This window comes from Bubalus bubalis, chromosome 18 (assembly GCF_019923935.1).
Source record: "Bubalus bubalis isolate 160015118507 breed Murrah chromosome 18, NDDB_SH_1, whole genome shotgun sequence".
NCBI lineage: Eukaryota > Metazoa > Chordata > Mammalia > Artiodactyla > Bovidae > Bubalus > Bubalus bubalis.
In genome coordinates, this window is record NC_059174.1 from 63,694,816 (window position 1) to 63,712,819 (window position 18,004).

An 18,004-nucleotide genomic window follows, 5' to 3' on the forward strand; every position below is an offset into this window, starting at 1 on the left:
TGTTTGAGTCTCCTAGGTAGACAGTAGGAGGACTTTGGTTATTCTCACTATAGATCTGTTCCGCTGAATGAAGTGATTTACTGGGATTTCAGTGTGCCTGGGAAGGGCTGGAGAGATGATGAGAGTCTCCAAATTCCAGGAAAGGTTTCAACTTAAGCTACCAACTCTCATTCTAGTTGCTGTAGTTCTCCACAAGTTCATTGAATTTTTTCATAGTTTTAATGACAACATTCTCATTTAAAACATTACAGATAATGATAAATCTACCCTCTTGACCAGAATGTCCAATTCCAGGTCCCTCCGCAAAACACAAATTGGATATGTCTGTTCAGGACTTATTTCTCTGTATTTGCAGTTATAGAAATGTATTTTAAATATATAGTCTCTTATTAATCTGAAAATTTTTAATCAGTGCCTTTTAGTCAAATCCTTATATTACCAGTCCATCCTTTTAAACTAGTGCCAGTATTTCTCTATTGATGGAAATTTAAATAGTTCTCAGTTTCATGTACTAACCATACTGCCCTCTGAAGGGGTTAGTTAATGTTTTAACAACTTCATTGCCTCCAAAGCAGTACTGATAAGAGTAGTTATTTCTCTATACAACTGCCAGGTTTTTAAAATTAGATTATTTAAATTTGCATCTCTTACTACTAGCAAGGCTAAGCAGGGACTCAGTGTCAGCGGTCTGCATTTCTTCTGACTTATTCATTATTATCCTTTGTTCATTTTTATTCTCCCTTGGTTGTCCTTTACCTATTTATAGGTATTCTTACATCTTTCCTTTAGTATTTTATTACAACTTTTCCCCATTCTGTTTGTCTTTTTAAAAGCATGCTGCAGTCCATGGGATTGCAAAGAGTTGGACAAGACTTAGTGACCGAACAACTTTTGATACAATCAAATTGTTCATTAATCTTTACTTTGTGGCTTTCGTTTTTGTCTAGTTTAGGAAGATATATCCAACAGCAGTCATACGCATATCCTATTATGTTTTCTCCCAATACTTTAACATTCAGGATTTTATTCAACTAGAACTAATCTTTCTGAATGGTGTGAAAGGATCCAATTTACTTTACTTACAGACGAGTACAATGGGAAAGCTTTGGTAGGGATACTACCATAACTTTCACATAAAAAATCATATAAACTGTCTTGTCATTGTTACCCCCAGCCTCTACACACACTAACTTAGAGCATGAGCTTCTCTAGGGACCTTTGGACAGACTTGACTTCCCATTACTGAAATCCATCAGGCAGACATTTCAAGTCACAGCTGTTTCTGCTACATTTCATGAATAAGCACTTTTTTCCCTTTTGTTTTTAACAAAATTTGATTCTTTTCTGATATCTTTTATCTGTTATAGGATATGGAAGGGTAAACTCGTGTGTTTAATTGCAAAAGAAAGCCTTGAAAATTCTGATATTGACAAGTCACCTTTACATCAGTACACAGAAGTACCTCCTCTCCTATGCTTTTGCAGTGCAAATTTTATCAATCCGATATTGAAAGATGGTAGTTCACTTGTTTAACTTGTATTCTGATCCTTTTGAGAGTCGGTACTTATCATTTTCATCAGTTATCTCTTTATACCCCTTACCCATAAGGGAAGAGGTGTCATTTTCTAAATGATTTGGAGGAGTACTTATATGTTAAGGATATGAATCTCATAGGTTAAACGTATTTTACTAATTTTTTCAAATTCTAATGTTTAAAAACCTTTTGTACTATCTTTGACTATATAAAAAGCTCATTAACGTTTTTATATAGTCAAGAATCCATGTGTGTGGTTTCTGGATCTCATGTTGTATTTAGGGAGATTGTTTTCCATGATTATGTATGGTATCCTCTAATGACTGTTTTGCATTTGGATAAAAGAATGAGACAGTTGTTTTGTACAGAAATAATTTGGAGCAGAATCTCATATACCAATACTGTTAAGCTACTGACAATGAACTATCACCTTTATTATAAGTTTCCGTTATGTGTATATCTATTGTGAATGTTTATGCGTTTGTGTTGATAAACACAATGTTTCAAGCCTTGAATTCTTAGGATTTTGTTAGGTACGAAGCATCAATAGATTAATTTGGGGCTTACTAACATCTGTATAATACTGAATCTTCCCCTACAGAAGGATAAAATGTCTGTTCTTCTCATCCTCCATTAAACTTTACTCCTTTTCTTTGTACTTATAGTCACATGAGAATTGGTTCCAGCACTGATTGCACAAAGCCTTCAGGAGTCAGGAAGTAATAAAGTGCAAAACAAGTCAGATGTAAGACAACAGGTAGTAGTTTGAACTGTGGAAAAGTGGAAAACAAATGCCCATCTAAAGGTACTCATTTTAAATTTCACACAAATCAAACACATTTATGAGTTTTGACCTATAGTTTTGATTTCTTTTCCCTCTGGTCTTGGAATTACAGCTTAGAAACTAACACCTTTTCTATTTAAATGACATGGATTTAACATGATTCATCTACCTGGAATTAGGAACAGTGAGTAAAATTTTGTTTTCTAATCTTCTTTGGTTATTGATCTTTTAAAGTTTTGTCTTTTGAGGACTGTATTGCCTTTGTCTAAATGTAAATGACGAATACATCTCAGTAAATTTTACTTATTACAATTGATGTTTAACACCTGGTTTCTTAAAAGTGTTGAATATATAATGAAGTTAGTTTTTCTTATCAACAAAATCATATTTCCATGTTTGTACTGAAACAGAAGCAACCATCTTAACTCTATCATCATGAACTCCAACATTAACTCTACTGTGTTGGATGCCCTTTTCACTCAGCTTCAGAACAAGGGCTGCTCTTTCTATTCAAAAGTCTTTAGTCTCCTGGGTCTTGAGCTGTTTTGTTATTTCACCGATAATCACTGCTAAGATGATCAGGTCTTCTTTGTATACAGTTATCTTTTTATTTTACATTAATGTTTATTGATTATGCTAGGCACTGTGCTGAGCAATTTACATGCATTATCTCATTTAATCTTCCCATTAACTTTTGAGGTAGTACCATTATTATTTCTATAATAGAAATAAAAAGACAAGATGCTTACAAGGGACAAAATGTTTCTCCACAACTAGAGGGCTAGAAAATGGAACAGTAAGAACTGGAACCCCGATCTAGTTGTTGCTGCAATATGAATTCTGAATTTTGATAAGTAGCCCAGGAATGAGACGGTCACATGAAATGGGACTCTGAAATGTAAAGTGGGACAAGGTATTGGGGGCAGGGGTCTTTTAGGCTATTTTGAGCAATGTGCACCTTGCCCTAAGCCCTATGGGATGCCAATGAAGGGTTTTAATGAAGGAGAAGTGATATGGTCAGACTCTTGAAATACAAGTTTGACTGCAATATGGATTACTAACAGGAAATGGTAAATACAGGGGGTGGGTTAGAAAGCCCTTCCCATCGTCTGTGTCAAATAGATTATTGTGTATTGGACAAACATTGATAGAATGGAAATGGATTAATGGAATCAGATTCAAGGCATATTTAGGAGATAAAACCTACAGGTCTTGGCAGCTGACTGGACATAGAGGCTGAGGGGGAGGAAAGAGTCAAGAATGACTCCATAGTGTGGATTCTCTCATGATGAGCGAGGTGTGCTCGCTGCCTGAAAGATTTCCTGCAGTCCTTACACTCATAGGGTCTTTCTCCAGTATGAATTCTCTGATGTAGAGTTAGAGACCCACTGTAGCTAAAGGCTTTCCCACAAATGTTACATTCGTAAGGTTTCTCTCCAGTATGAATTCGCTGATGCTGAGCAAGGCCTGCATTCTGGCTAAACGTTTTCCTACATTCCTTACACATGTAAGGTTTCTCTCCAGTATGACTTCTCTGATGTTGTGCAAGTGACGAACTGTTGCTAAAGGCCTTCCCACATTCAATACATTCATAGGGCTTCTCTCCAGTGTGAACCCTCTGATGTTGATCAAGGTATGCGATCTGGCTGAAGGCTTTCCTACATACTTTACATTCATAAGGTTTCTCTCCAGTATGAACCCTCTGGTGTTGAGCAAGGTGTGCGTACTGGCTGAAGGTTTTCCTACATTCCTTACATTCATAGGGTCTCTCTCCTGTATGAATTCTCTGATGTACAATTAGGTATCCACGATGGCTGAAGGCTTTTGCACACACATGACATACATAAGGTTTCTCTCCGGTGTGAATTCTCTGATGCTGAGCAAGAAATGAACCATTACTAAAGGCCTTTCCACACTCGATACATTCAAAAGGTCTCTCTCCAGTATGAACTCTCTGGTGTTGGGTCAGGTGTGCAATCTGGCTGAAGGCTTTTTTACACTCTTTACACTGATAAGGTTTCTCTCCAGTGTGAACTCTCTGGTGTTGAGCAAGGTGGGCATTCTGGCTGAAGGCTTTCCTGCATTCCTTACATTCATAGGGTTTCTCTCCAGTGTGGATTCTCTTATGTTGAGCTAGGTTTGCACTCTGACTGAAAGTTTTCCCACATTCGACACATGCGTAGGGCTTCTCTCCAGTATGAATTCTCTGATGAAGAGTGAGAGATGAGCTCTGGTTGAACACCTTCTCACATTCATTACATTTCAAGAGTTTCTTTTCTACACAGACTTTCTTATGTTTCATTTCGACGGGTTTTTTCCGGTAACTTCTCTTTTGTGGCTCATGCTTATTACGTTTCTGCTTTATATCAAAGATTGTATCCTGATGGAAAGTTTGCCAGGACTTAGTATATTCATTACTGTGATCCTCATTTAGGATTTCTCTATGAGTGACGATCAGCTGACTAGCATGTACCTCCTGAGTTCCCAACTGGTTCTTAAACCAGTCCTTACTTTTAGAGTCTCCTCTCCAACTGGAGCAGTTGAGGTTATAACTAAGATGGCTTCTTCCCATCATCATTACTTTGGATGATTCTTCATAAATAACTTGCTTTGATGGAAATTCCTTGTTTTTAAATGTATACTCCCAACCTAAAAGATATCAAGAAAACAAACATCTTTTGTATTTATGCATTAGAAAAGAACTTCTAAAACACAAACTGGTGAATGAACTACATACATAAGTTCAAGGATGTAATAGCTGTTGAATGCAGTCTAACGATGAGATTATAAAGAATGAAAATGTAGGAAAATTTATTAAGAAAATACCTCATGCATAACTATTAAGGTAACCATCAGAAAATCACAATCATTCATTATATATATATATCTCTATATTAATATAAGTCTGCAAACACCCTTCCTCTCTTGCCTCAGGTTAGCCTGCATTCAAGGTAAGTTCGTTAGCTTTAAAAAAGAAAACTTCATGTCAATGTGGCTAAAAAAAAAAATCTATTAGATCCCCACATCCCAAAACACACCAGGTGTCATTAATTGCCATGAAAGTGTTAGTCACTCAGTTGTGTCTAACTCTTCGCTACCCCATGGACTGTAGGCCGCCAGGCTCCTCTGTCCATGAGATTCTCCAGGCAAGAATACTGGAGTGGGTTGCCATTTTCTTTTCCAGGTGATCTTCCCGACCCAGGGACTTAACCTGCGTCTCCTACATTGCAGGCGGATTCTTTATTGTCTTGAGCCACCAGGGAACCCTATTAATTGCCACAGGCTATATATAAAACGCTATGGTTAAACTTTAGCAGTCTGAAAATAGTCTTCTTGAGTATCATTTTCTGTGTGATATGTTCCACCCAAGTGTAAATTTTCAGCTGATACTCAAGCTAAGATGGCTTCATATTGAAGTAAGTTTGTTTCAAATTGTTGGTTTTATTAATCTGCCATAGGCCTTTATTTGCCTTCTTTTCCACTCCTAAATCAAATCACCTATTACTCTGTTCAAGACTTTCCAATGGTTTCTCACCTTATCTGTAGTAAAACCAGACTTCCTATTATGATTTACAAAAGCAATGTAGCACAGAAACATAAATGTAAAATGATACAAAATTATAGCAAATAAAATCCAGGAAAATATGAAAGCATAATCCTGACCAAGTGGAGTTCATCCCACAAATGCAAGGTTGGTTTCATATATGAAAATCAGTATAATTCACCACATTAACAGATTAAAGATGGAAATCATATGGTTGTTTCAATCAGTATAGAAGTATTTCACTAAATTTAACATGTTTACTATAAAAATTCTCAGCAAAGTAGGAATAGAAGGGAACTTCCTCAAGCTGATAAAGGGCATCTAAGAAATATCTGTAACAACTTAATGGTGAAAGAGTGAATACATTTCCCCTTAAGATTGAGAACAGTGCAAGTATATTTGCTCTTAACCAATGCTATTCAACAGTACAAGAAATCCTAGCTATTTCAATAAGAAATAAAGTTGTATTTGCAGATAACATTACTTTTCATGGCTTCCCTGGTTGCTCAGCTGGTAAAGAATCTGCCTGCAATGCAGGAGACCTGGATTCAATCCCTGGGTTGGGAAGATCCCCTGGAGAAGTGAACAGCTCTCCACTCCAGTATTCTGGCCTGGAGAATTCCATGGACTGTATAGTCCATGGGGTTGCAAAGAGTCGGACACAACTGATCACATATGCACACATTACTGGAAAAAACTTATTTCTAAAAAATTATATATCTTATATCCATAAAACTGTATCTTTCTATATAGATATATAAATATAATACTTATAAGAAGCCACTACACTGGATATGACAAAATACTAATAGAACTAAGACTGTAAAAAATGGCTAAATTTCAGGAATTGGAAAACAATGATATTAGGATGTCAGTGATAAAACAATGATATTAGTTCCCTCTAAATTGATACATAGATTCAACACAATCCCAAACAAAACCCCAGCAGGATTTTTAGGTAGAAATGCTCAACTTCATTCTAGAATTTATATGGAAATGCAAATGATCTATTAAAATAGTCAGAGTGATTTTACAAATTCAGCTTGTGTCAAAATTTACTATAAAGCTATAGTAATCAGGACAGTCTGGTCCTGTGAAAGGACAGACATATATAGATCAATGGAGAAGAACAGAGTTCAGAACTTAACCCATACATACATGGCCAACTGATTTTCAACAAAGACACCAAAAAGACAATATAATGGGGAAGGGAAAGTCTTTTAAAAAAGGGCACTGGAGCAACTGTGTATCTGAAAAACAGCCACAGACTCATACAGAGAACACACTGTGGTTGCCGAGGGGGAGGAGGGCTGGGGAGGGAAGGATCCGGAGTTTGGGACTAGGGCTGCAAACTGTCATACAGGATGGCAAACAAGGCCCCCTGTGCGTGCACCTGAGCCGTTCTGCTGTACAGCAGAAATTAGCACAGCACTGTAGATCAGCTGTACTTCAATAAAATCATTTTAAATACAAAAATAGTAACCTCAGAAGATATGGTGAGGATATGGAGCACACGAACTCTACTACAAATGCTGAAGGGAATGAAAATACCATCTCCTTGGAGAACTAAAGTGATACATATTCCTGTCATATGACTCAGTTTTTCTACTTTTTTTTTAAGCTGGTATTAAAAAAAATTTGTTTAATCCCTTTACCGTGTTGTGTTAGCTTCTGCTGTACAGCAAAGTACGACTACATGTGTGCGTATATCCCCTTCCTCTTGAGCCTTCCTCCCACAACCCCCACCCCTATTTCTCCACTTTTAGATATTTACCTAAGAGAAATGAAAATGTATGTCCATACAAAGTCCTGTATGTGACCACTTCATACCGCCCACACTGGAAACAACCCAAAGCTGCATCAGTAGGTGAGTGGCAAAACAAAGGTGTGGACCGTCTGCAGTAGACTGACACTCAGCAACAAAAAGGGTAAACTACTCACACATGCAACAGTGTGATTTTCAAAATAAATTTTGAAAAAAAAAAAAACAAACAAACAAAATAAATTTTGATGGTGAAGTAAACCGAATAGTACGATTCCATTTAGTCTAAATGCAAACTAATCTAAAACAACAAAGGTTAGTTTGGAGCCAGAGTGGAGAAGAATGGACTGCAGAAAGGCACAAGCTAGCTTCTGGGGTGATGGAAACATTTTGTGTCTTCATTACAGTGATGGTTTCATGGATGTAGACAGCTGTCAGAACTCATCACACTGTAATTTACATAAATGCAATTTACTGTCTTAAAAAGTTAAGAAAAATTATGGATGGAAACAAAGACTAAGTAAAGACAGACTTTAGTGACATAAAGTAAAACTCATGTTAACAAGCACTTTACACTAAAAATACTCTAACTTGGAACCTATAGAATAGTTCAAAAAAAAAAAAAGCTATATATTAGGTCATATAAAATCCTCAACTCGTTAGAAAATAGAATTAGTAGTAACTGCTATCCTGATCAAATATGATAAAACAATTTGATCAAAATACAGTAAAACCAGAAAACTTTCTGTTAAACAAACTGTTATGTAAATGGGAATTAAAAGAAAAGTTGTCTAGGAAATGGAAATAAAACCACTAAATATCAAATACAGCTGAAACTATATTAAGAAGAAATTAAAACCTCTAATAATTTCATTAGTGAATTAAGAGACAATGAAATAATAGTTTAAGCTTTTTTCAGTTTTTTAGCATTTTCCAAAAAATGGAAACAAAGTAAATCTAAGGAAGTAATTAGTAAAAAGAAAAACAGAAAATAGAGAATTAGAAAAAGGGAGAACTATGAAGCTATATTTTATATTAACAGATATAGCCAAAAGTTGGAATTTAAAAATAAATAAGCAAAACTGATTCATGAGTAGCAACCTAACAACTAAAAAAATTAGCTATATAAAATAAGAAATTAAAATAGGATATTTTATACTACAGTACAAAACAAAAAGAATTGTAAGCAATTATTATGCTCAGGTTCATGGAAATAAACCTGATAACTATCTAGAAAAATTAAATTTATATAATTTAACCCAAGGAGGAAGCTATCAGGAGGCCACTTACCAGAGGACACTGAGAAAGCTATCAAAGGTCTACTTCCCCACAGAGGCCCTGGTAAAGAGTTTTTCTTCCAAACTCTAAGACTGCTGACCTCGTTCCGTCACACTAACATCTAATCAGACTATCTTCCTAGCCTCCACTTCCCTCCAGTGGTATGCTGCACTTCTTCACTAGGAAATCTTCCCATCAGATAATTCTCTTACTGTCCTAAGTCAGATTCATCTTTTCTTCTACAAACCTGTTCTTCCTTTTGACTTGTTTCTGTTAAATGCTATCACCTTCCAGTTACCCAGACTTGAAGAAAATACTACCAGAAGTATTTTTCTTTTGATGGTTTATAAACGTCAGAATAATCCTAAAAGTTTAATAGAATGATTTTCTCAAAGTAAAAACCTGAATCTTGGTAAGAGATTAAGTGAATAAATAAATGAACCAGTCCTTCATTCTAAAAGGAATGAATGAGTGAAAAGGAAAAAAAAAAAAGCGCATTACTGCATCTAGATGTTTAACACAGGATTGGAGCAACTTGTGAAAAACTGAAAAGCAGAGACAAGGAGACGCTGTGACATTTGGATCCAGAGAACAGAAAGAGGTTATCTGAGAGGACAGTACTGTGTGAGAGAGTGAATCCGAAGAGAGTTTAGTTGGGGAGCTCAGGCCAGAGACACCTCTGTCTCTTCCCAGGCCTGGAGCCCTTTGACGCTACCCAGGAAGCATCAGTTAGGAGCTGGACTTTTCAGACTAGCTGAGCTTTTCCTGGCAGGGGCCTCTCCAGCCCTGGGTCTTGCTCACTCACCAGGGCACGCTCCCCTCGGCCCCTCCTCCTTCACCATCCAGGGCTCCTTTCCTTGCTCCAGTAATGAGATCACATCCGGCTTAGAAACCGAAACTCCTGCTCACAAGAAATAAAAAGGGGCATTAGCCAGGCCCATCAGTCAGATCAAGCTGCTTGGTCACTGGGAAGGGGAGGGAGCTGAGGGCGAGGTGACGAGTTCTGGGGGTGGGGAGATGGAGCTGCAGGAACATCCAACCAAGCTGCCAACTCCACAGAGCTACACTCATCTGGGGGAGCAGTAGTGAGGTGCAGCAGAGGCTCCCCAAACGTGGCACTGGAAAGCAGCCTCCGTGCGGATTCCGCCTTACAGGGAGACCTCCTCACCCAGCGATACCAGGCTCCTGTAGTTGTCCAGCATCACCGTCCTGTACAGACTCCTCTGAGCAGGGTTCAGCCATTCCCACTCCTCTTGCGAGAAATCGACAGCCACGTCCCTAAATGTCACCAGATCCTGAAATGACACAGACACGTTCCTGCTCGACTGGTGTTCTTACCCTCACATGAGCATAGTTTAAAAAGTTAAATGGCCTGTGTTCTTAGAAATACTGCATATAGTGAAATTTCCTGTCAGGATCTTGGGGTCTGTGCAACATGACTTCTCTGTGCTTAGTCTTGATACTCTGTCATGGAAAGTACACAATTTCAGAGACTGTACTGATGGAGAAAAGATACAAGTGAAAATTGGCAAGAACAGAACACTGTAAACAATCAAATGTGAAATAATTCAGTACTCAAACTACATGCTAGAGCATTTCTCAGTGTGGAAAATCAGGACAGACTGGAGCAGTGAAAAAAGGCCTCGAGGAGGAAGGCAGAAGCATGGGTTAGGTTCAATTTTTATGTGCTTTTTCCCAAATTATGCAACTGAATGATCAGTGTTCCACCTATATCAATTAGGTATATATAAAAATATATTTGATGCTCACTGTATTGGTACTCTAAAATAACATAGAAATGTAATAAAAGCAGTAAAGAAGTTTTATGGTGATTTTGCAAAAATATAACTTAAATGTATGCCATTACAGAGAACAATCAGGAACAACAAAAGATTACATAACAGCTCTTGATAACATCACTAAGTTTCAAAGACAGTTGTTAACTTATCATGCCCACTAAAAGACAAATAGTAATTTTAACCACTATTAAGTTAAATAGGGAGCATTTCAAATGTGATAACGCAGTGCATCACAGAACACCTACGGCTCTCACTAGAGAAACACACCCAGTTGTGCACACCTGGCTTGTGTGAACGAGAGTTGCTGAAATGTTACCACATAGCTCTCAAATACCATGGTTAAATTAAGGATCTTTGTAATATGAAATGAGACCTAGTCTGCTTCCCCAAAATTAAGAAAATACAGATTCTTCCTTATGTAAGTCTGCTCCAGACTTAATTTTTTTTGACTGTATGATCTGGTACGTGCTTTACAGGTTTGGCACATTCAGAGCAAAACCTACCCTTAAGCTGAACTGACACGCAGCTGCCCTCAATGGCACACGCCCAAACAGCCGAGCCGACCTGTCAGATACTGGAATCCTTCCACGCTGGCTGGTGAACAGCAGCTGCAGGGAGCCCCGCGGGCGGCCATCCTCCCCACAGTCCAGGAGGGAGGGGACGCCCGCCCTGCATCAGCGTCCAGGACCCCATCGGGGTAAGTTCTGGATGTGTCCTGGCCGGAGGGGTCGTCAAATATGAATGTCACTCCTATTAACGTGCCTCCTGACAGAGTAGTAATACCCTTACTGAAGATGCATTTAAGCCTATCAGGGATGCTACACGGAAACATTTTTAATGGGAAGAAAAAAAATGAGTCAGTATATGAGTAACTGTCTGAGTAATGGACAAAAAGGTAAGGAAGCTACAAGTGACGTGAAAGGACACCACGAGACATCAGTTACGTGCTCAGCTTCCATCTTACGTGCTTCAACCTCAAAAACCACTTCTTAACAAAGGGAATCTGGGAAGTGGGTGAAGGCTTCAAGGAAGGCAACACGGGTTGGGTTTAAAAGATGGAACTTGTGCTAGATAGGACTGGGCACCATCGATCATAAATTCTATTAAAATTCAACCACTTCAATACACTCTTTAAAACCGTGTGCAAAAAAAAGTGTTCCACACGCCATGTTTTCTGTAGTAGAGGCCAGGCAGGTTTTGCCAGGTAAAGTTCTTATTTTTTTTTACTTGCACACACAAACAAATGGATTCTGGGTTTTGATCGTCTAGTTGACATTTTCCTCTTAGCCAATGAGATCTGAATACTTTTCAAAGGTCTTTATTTTGATTCTATAAAACAGGAATCTTATATCATTTTGTCACCTTATTAAAGAAGCCCAGGAAATAATGTCTGGAGAGAGCCATCAAGATGCCAGAGTAGCAAGACTTCTGAAGCCCACCTTCTCCCACAAATTCAAAAGTGAAAGACAGGATTCTCACAGCAGCAAGAGAAGAACACAGTTAGTTACAAGGACACCCCCATGCGGCTCTCAGGTGACTTCTCTACAGAAACAGTGCAGGGCAGAAGGGACTGGAAAGATACGTTCAAAGACTTGAAAGGGAAAAACTTGCAGCCTAGGCTACTCTTATGGCAAGATTATTTAGAATAGAAGAAAAAAAAAATTTTGAAAGAAAGAAAATAGTGCCTGGTATTTCTACCCAGTGTTTTTTTCCCCTTTCTAAGTTAAAAACTCGGAAGTCCTAACCCCCAACATCTACCTACCTCCTATAAGCAGTCAAAATGCACAGTTAGTATGTATTTGTTCACGTTCCCTTACACAGACATATCTATGATTATGTATTCATTTACTGATAACATCACTCGTTAGATGCATATTATTATCAATACTAATGTCAATCATGTCAATCAGCCATATCTGATTTACTAACCCCTTGATTATTTTCAATTATGTCTTAATTTTTCACTATGATGTTACAAAGGTCTCTAGTTATTGTCTTAAAATATATTCCTAAAAGTTCTTCTCTCCATTAAGACTACGATTTCCGAACTTAACATCAGAAAAAAGTTTAAATTACACTATTCTGGCCTAGTCAGAAAAGGACGTAATGAAAAAAAAAATCAGGTTGGGACTGAAGTTTTGACCTGTAGTCAAAGAAATACTAATACAAGTTTTTCAGGTAGAAGGAAAATGGAACAAAATGAAAAATAAAAGGAAAATGGAAGCATTGTAGCACAGGAAGAAACTCAGAGCCCCGAAACAATAACTAAATATAACATCTACTACTAATGATATAGGGGAGTTACCTTGTTGAGAAAGTAGCAAAAGTACTAACTACAGAAGGAAGATTACAGAGGGAAGAAAGATGATCATTACAGTAAGAAGTAATGGATACATATTATCCTAAAGTGGCCACTAAAAGAGTAATAGCCTGTCTGTGAGAATAGAGAAAAAATAAGAGGCTTCCCAGGTGGCCAATATAGGAGACACGAGTTCAATCCCTGGGTCGGGAAGATCCCCTGGAGAAGGAAAAGGCAACCCACTCCAGTATTCTTGCCTGAAGAATCGCGTGGACAGAGGAGCCTGGTGGGCTACAGTCCACAGGGTCACAAGAACCGGATACGACATAGTGACTGAGCACAAGAGGCATACTTTAAATATATAATCTTTAGAGGCAGAGGTTCTCAAAAATTGTGCATTAAAATCATCAGCGGACTCAATAAAAATGTGGTTTCCTGGGCCCCATCACAAGAGACTGTGATGCACCTCAGAGCATTGGGCCGATGGGCTTTGTCTGTCCCGCATCACATGCCCTGCCGCCTTCCGTCACCAGCTCACAGACAGCGGGAGAGACACTGCTTGCTGGCTCGTGCTGCCCTGGCCTCAAACATTCATTCTTTTGTTGATTTATATATTAATTTGGCAAATATTTGGTGGATGCCTACTACCTACATTGTTGTAATTCCCTACTACCTATATTGGGAATACAAAGGTGGACAGAATATAGCCCCTCCCCTAATGGAATTAAAATTCTGACAAAGGAGAAAAACATTCAATATAAGGTCACACAAAGTCAGATAATATTAAATACTATGACAGAAACAAGGTAGGGTAACTTAAGAGTTACAGGGGCATTCATATAGGTAAAAACGGGTTTCCCTGGTGGCTCAGATGGTAAAGAATCTGCCTGCAGTGCAGGAGACTGCTTCAGTCCCTGGGTCAGAAAGACCCCCTGGAGAAAGAAATGGCAACCCACTCCAGTGTTCTTGCCTGGAGAATCCCGTGGACAGAGGAGCCTGGCGGGCTACAGTCCTGCTCCTGCTCCTGCTAAGTCACTTCAGTCGTGTCCGACTCTGTGTGACCCCATAGACGGCAGCCCACCAGCTCCTCTGTCCACGGGATTCTCCAGGCAAGAACACTGGAGTGGGTTGCCATTCCCTTCTCCCGGGCTACAGTCCATGGGGTCACAAAGAGCCAGACATGACTGAGTGACTAACTTTCACTTTTATGTAAGATAAAGATAAAATCTTAAAAATGAGCTGAAATAAAATAAAATTAAAAAAAAAAATGAGCTGAGATTTGAACAACAATCTACATAAAGTGGGAGAGCTAGCCAGGCCATCCTCTAGGGGAGGCGAGTTACAGATGAGGAAGGAGCAAATGCAAATGTTCAGAAATAGAGAGGAGCTTGGAACGTTTGAGGGACAGCAAGCCGACCAGCGTGACTGGAGCAGAGAGCAGTGAAGGCGGGAGGAAATGAGGTCTGAGCGCCGGGAGCTGGGCTGTGTGGGACGTGAGAGACAAGGGAAGGACACAGGACCTCATTCCGTGTAGAAGTGACGTGCTCCGGGACTCGGAGCACTCTGCCCCCAGGAGCCGTTCACTGTCCTGCCACCCTTCTCACAGCATCTGGTGCTGACCCTCAGGAGTACAGCCTGCTGCCTCTGACAGTCACCAACAGTGACGTCTGCACTTCACTCCTTCCTTGGCCTCTTTTTCCTCATTTGGAAAACAGTCTCAGAAAACCAGGTTACTCATAATTTTCTTTCTGGCTTTATCATTTTATGAACCTAGAACTCTGGTGTCTAAATAGACTAGCTCATAGCCACATGTGGCTATTTAAATCAATTAACATTTAAAAATTCAGTCCTTCAGTCACACTAGTCCATACATGGTGCTGGGCCGTGCAAACAAAGCATCTCTGCCACCAATCGTCACAGTGCTGCTCTGTGTGATATAAAACAAGAGAAAGATGTAGCAGTTTGTGGTTTTATTTTTTGTATTTAATCTAGAGAATGTTTTTAGCCTCAAAGTATGAGGAAGAAAAAAATTTCAAGTGAACATCCAGCCCTTCTCCTCTGATTCAAAATATCATTACACTATCATATAATAAACTAGTAGACAGTAAATTCCATGAAGACAGTATCTATTTTTTTGACCACAGTGTTGCCAGCACTTAATATACAGTAAGTCTTTAATAACTATATGTTCAGCGAGTGAAAAAGTATTTTCCCTTTGTACTTGTAGTTGTTTCTGGACGTTATGTGCTGATCTTTTTATTTCTCTGGCCCCCATTCTATATTATTTACTGATTCTGTTATTACAGATGTAAGCAGCCACTTTTTAATGTATATCCAATATTCCCTCCTATCAGTCTCCTTTTTCAAAAAATGTCCTGCAGTTTTCCATATTAACTCTACTAACCTTCACGGAATGATGCAGAATATTCGGTCTGTGGCCTGATGCTAACTCAGGATATCTCATTACTCCCGTGGAGTCCTACTCATTAATGCTCACCCAGTGCCTGAATTAAACTCCTGCCTAGCTGACCCACTCTTTAATACTCAAGACACAGCAAATCCCACTCCTCAAAACCACCCTGAGCAAGAGACCCTGTCCTGTACCACAGCTAAGACTTCCCCAGCAGTCCCTGTCTACTCTCAAACTAAGGTCTGTGGAAAAGCTCAAAACTGTTGATCACATCTTAACACCCACTTTGACCTCAATGAATCAAGTCCCTCCAGCGAAGATTTTCATATTCCACCAAGGAGTGTATTTTGCCCTCTTAAGACCTCCCAACTGAACACCTCACCCACAGCAAGTGCTAAACTGTTTCTTGAATAGAAGATGAAAATTCTGTCTGAGGGGGAAAAAAAAAGGAAGCTCGCTGTGCTTTGGGGGTGGGGGTGGTGGGGGGGGGGGAAATCTCCTTTCACCAGATTGGAAAACATGAGGACCAGGTCACTGAATGAATGGAACTTCAGTAGAGTGGGGAATTTCAGAAGAAAAGCAAAATGTCCATGTAAAATCTAAAAAAACAAGGCATTAAGAGAAACATTTCCTTACCTCGGACATGGCTTTAAGAAATGACGACAGCTCTTCTGCCCTCCTCCCTCCGGCTCCTCTCTGAGCGGTGTTCCGAGAAAACACAGCTGGAGCGGGAGGAAGAAAACATAAAACGCCAGGCCTGCCCAAAGCTCCCAGCACTGTCAGCCAAGAAAGTCGCCTTTCCCTCTCGCTGCCCTTCTCCCCACCACAGGAGTAAAGAAGACGTGTCACTCAGTTGGTCTTTGCTATCTAAAGTCTTTCACCTACCTGCTTCAAGCACAGCTGATCTACAGTGTTATATTAGTTTCAAGTGTTCAAGGTAGTGACTCAGTATCTTCAGAGATCATACTCCACTTAGGGCTTCCCAGGTGGTTCGAGTGGTAAAGAACCCGCCTAACAATGCAGGAGACATAGGAGACACTTTGATCCCTGGGTCAGCAAGATCCCTGGAGAAGGAAATGGCAACCCACTCCAGTATTCTTGCCTGGAGAACCCCACGGCAGAGGAGCCTGGTGGGCTACAGTCCATGGGCTCCCAAAGAGTAGTACATGACTTAAGCAATTTAACACGCTCATACTCCATTTAAATCTCCCACGTGCTTTAGATCTCAATATGCAACATAAACTCTCTGTGCATAAGATAGCTCCTCGTTTATAAGAAGAACAGCACCCTTCAGAGTGGCACTGCCAAGTAAGGGGTATGTCCCCCTTCACAAATAAGGGTATTCATCAGTGAAATTATCCAAGGCTTCATGCTCAAGCAGGTGAGCCCAACTGGGATCCAGATCTGCCTCCTTAGTCTCTTCACTAGAGGATGACACTGAAGGGAAATGTGTCCCCACCCTTTCTACAACGATGAGATTAAAAAGCTACAAAGTGAATGCCTCAGAGAAAGCATCTTTACACAGGGTAGCCCGCACAGGGGTCGTGTGGTCTGGAGGACCCTGGACCAAAGAGGACTTCCTGCTTCTGGTCCTGGCTTATAAAACACACCGGAAAACCATTCGCTCAACTTTTCTAAGAAATTTCCTCGGGGGGGTGGGGAGGGTGTGCAGGTGCAGGGACATGCAGAAACAGTCACCGCAACTCCCTAAGTTACGAGTTACTGTCCACGAACTCCCCTGCCTTGGCAGTACAGCGGCAGTGGAAGGACCTTCGGTGCCGGAGGAGGTCATGGCCGGCGCTCAGGGCTCTGCCCGCCGGGCCCGAGGCCGTGTCCTCCCCAGCTCTCTTTCTTCCGTGAACTCCATCTCTCTTCCTCCACCTCGCGTCTGCCCCACTACACAGAGCCCCCAGTCCCGGGGCCCCGGCGCGCACACACTCACACACACGCCCCACCGCCCGTCGTGCTGGCGGCTCCCCGGGCGCAGCCTGCGGGGACGCACGGGCACGGCGGCGGGTGCACGGGCACGATGCTCTCTCCCGCGTCCTCAAACTCTCTTCACACACGGCCGCGCGCACTCCCACGCGCAAGGTCACGCACACAGGGGCGCTGTCACGGGCTGTCACACACGGCCAGACTCGGTTCACACGCAGTGACACGCTCGCTCTGCCCACACACGGTCACGCACACCCTGCCCCCGGCTCCCACCGGCCCCGACGCCCTCAGCCGCTCGCCCACGCGCCGCGCAGGACGCCTCACCTCTCCTCGCCCGGCGCCGAGCGGCCCGCGGCCGGGGCGGGGACTCGATCTCGCCGCGAGCGGCGGCCTCACAAAGGGGCCGCGGCGCCCGGGCGGGCAGCCGGCGCCGGCCGCGGGGGCCGCCGGGAGCTGGAGTCCGGCGCGGGGCCGGGGGCGGCGCGGAGCATGCCGGGACTGCCGGCCCCAGGCGCCGGCAGCTTCCGGCTTCGTCCCTTCGGGTCGTCTCTGCCGCGCTCCCGCAGCCCCGGCCTTCCGACCCAGAGCCGACCCGGCCCAGCCCTCAGGCCGGCGGACCCATCGCCCGGCCGCCGAGTCCGCCTAGACCTGGATGGCCG

At 41.3% G+C, this 18,004-nt stretch overlaps 1 protein-coding gene across 9 annotated transcripts; it reads right to left on the minus strand.

Moving 5' to 3' along the window:
* Positions 1 to 200: 200 nt before the first annotated feature.
* ZNF583 (zinc finger protein 583) lies at positions 201 to 17,794 on the minus strand. 9 transcript variants are annotated; one of them, XM_044931728.2, is made up of 7 exons: positions 17,670 to 17,785; positions 16,296 to 16,421; positions 16,047 to 16,132; positions 11,205 to 11,416; positions 10,081 to 10,197; positions 9,708 to 9,803; positions 201 to 4,967 (listed from the first exon to the last, which is right to left on the minus strand). In XM_044931728.2, exons 5-7 carry the CDS (start codon positions 10,142 to 10,144, stop codon positions 3,508 to 3,510), a joined length of 1,620 nt encoding a protein of 539 aa, XP_044787663.2. In that variant the 5' UTR covers positions 10,145 to 10,197; positions 11,205 to 11,416; positions 16,047 to 16,132; positions 16,296 to 16,421; positions 17,670 to 17,785; the 3' UTR covers positions 201 to 3,507. The 9 variants fall into 9 exon arrangements, with proteins under 9 accessions (XP_044787663.2, XP_025126090.2, XP_044787665.2 ...); XM_025270305.3 differs by lacking the exon at positions 16,296 to 16,421 and having other exon boundaries at positions 17,670 to 17,794; XM_044931730.2 differs by lacking the exon at positions 16,296 to 16,421 and having other exon boundaries at positions 10,071 to 10,197; positions 17,670 to 17,794.
* Between the last annotated feature and the right edge of the window lie 210 nt (positions 17,795 to 18,004).

Coding starts and splice junctions, on each gene's coding strand:
- ZNF583 (XM_025270300.3), bottom strand. Junction 9,804..10,070: donor CAGGAGCCTGGTATCGCTGG/GTGAGGAGGTCT, acceptor TCTTGTGAGCAG/GAGTTTCGGTTTCTAAGCCG. Junction 4,968..9,707: donor GCCGAGGGGAGCGTGCCCTG/GTGAGTGAGCAA, acceptor GATATCTTTTAG/GTTGGGAGTATACATTTAAA.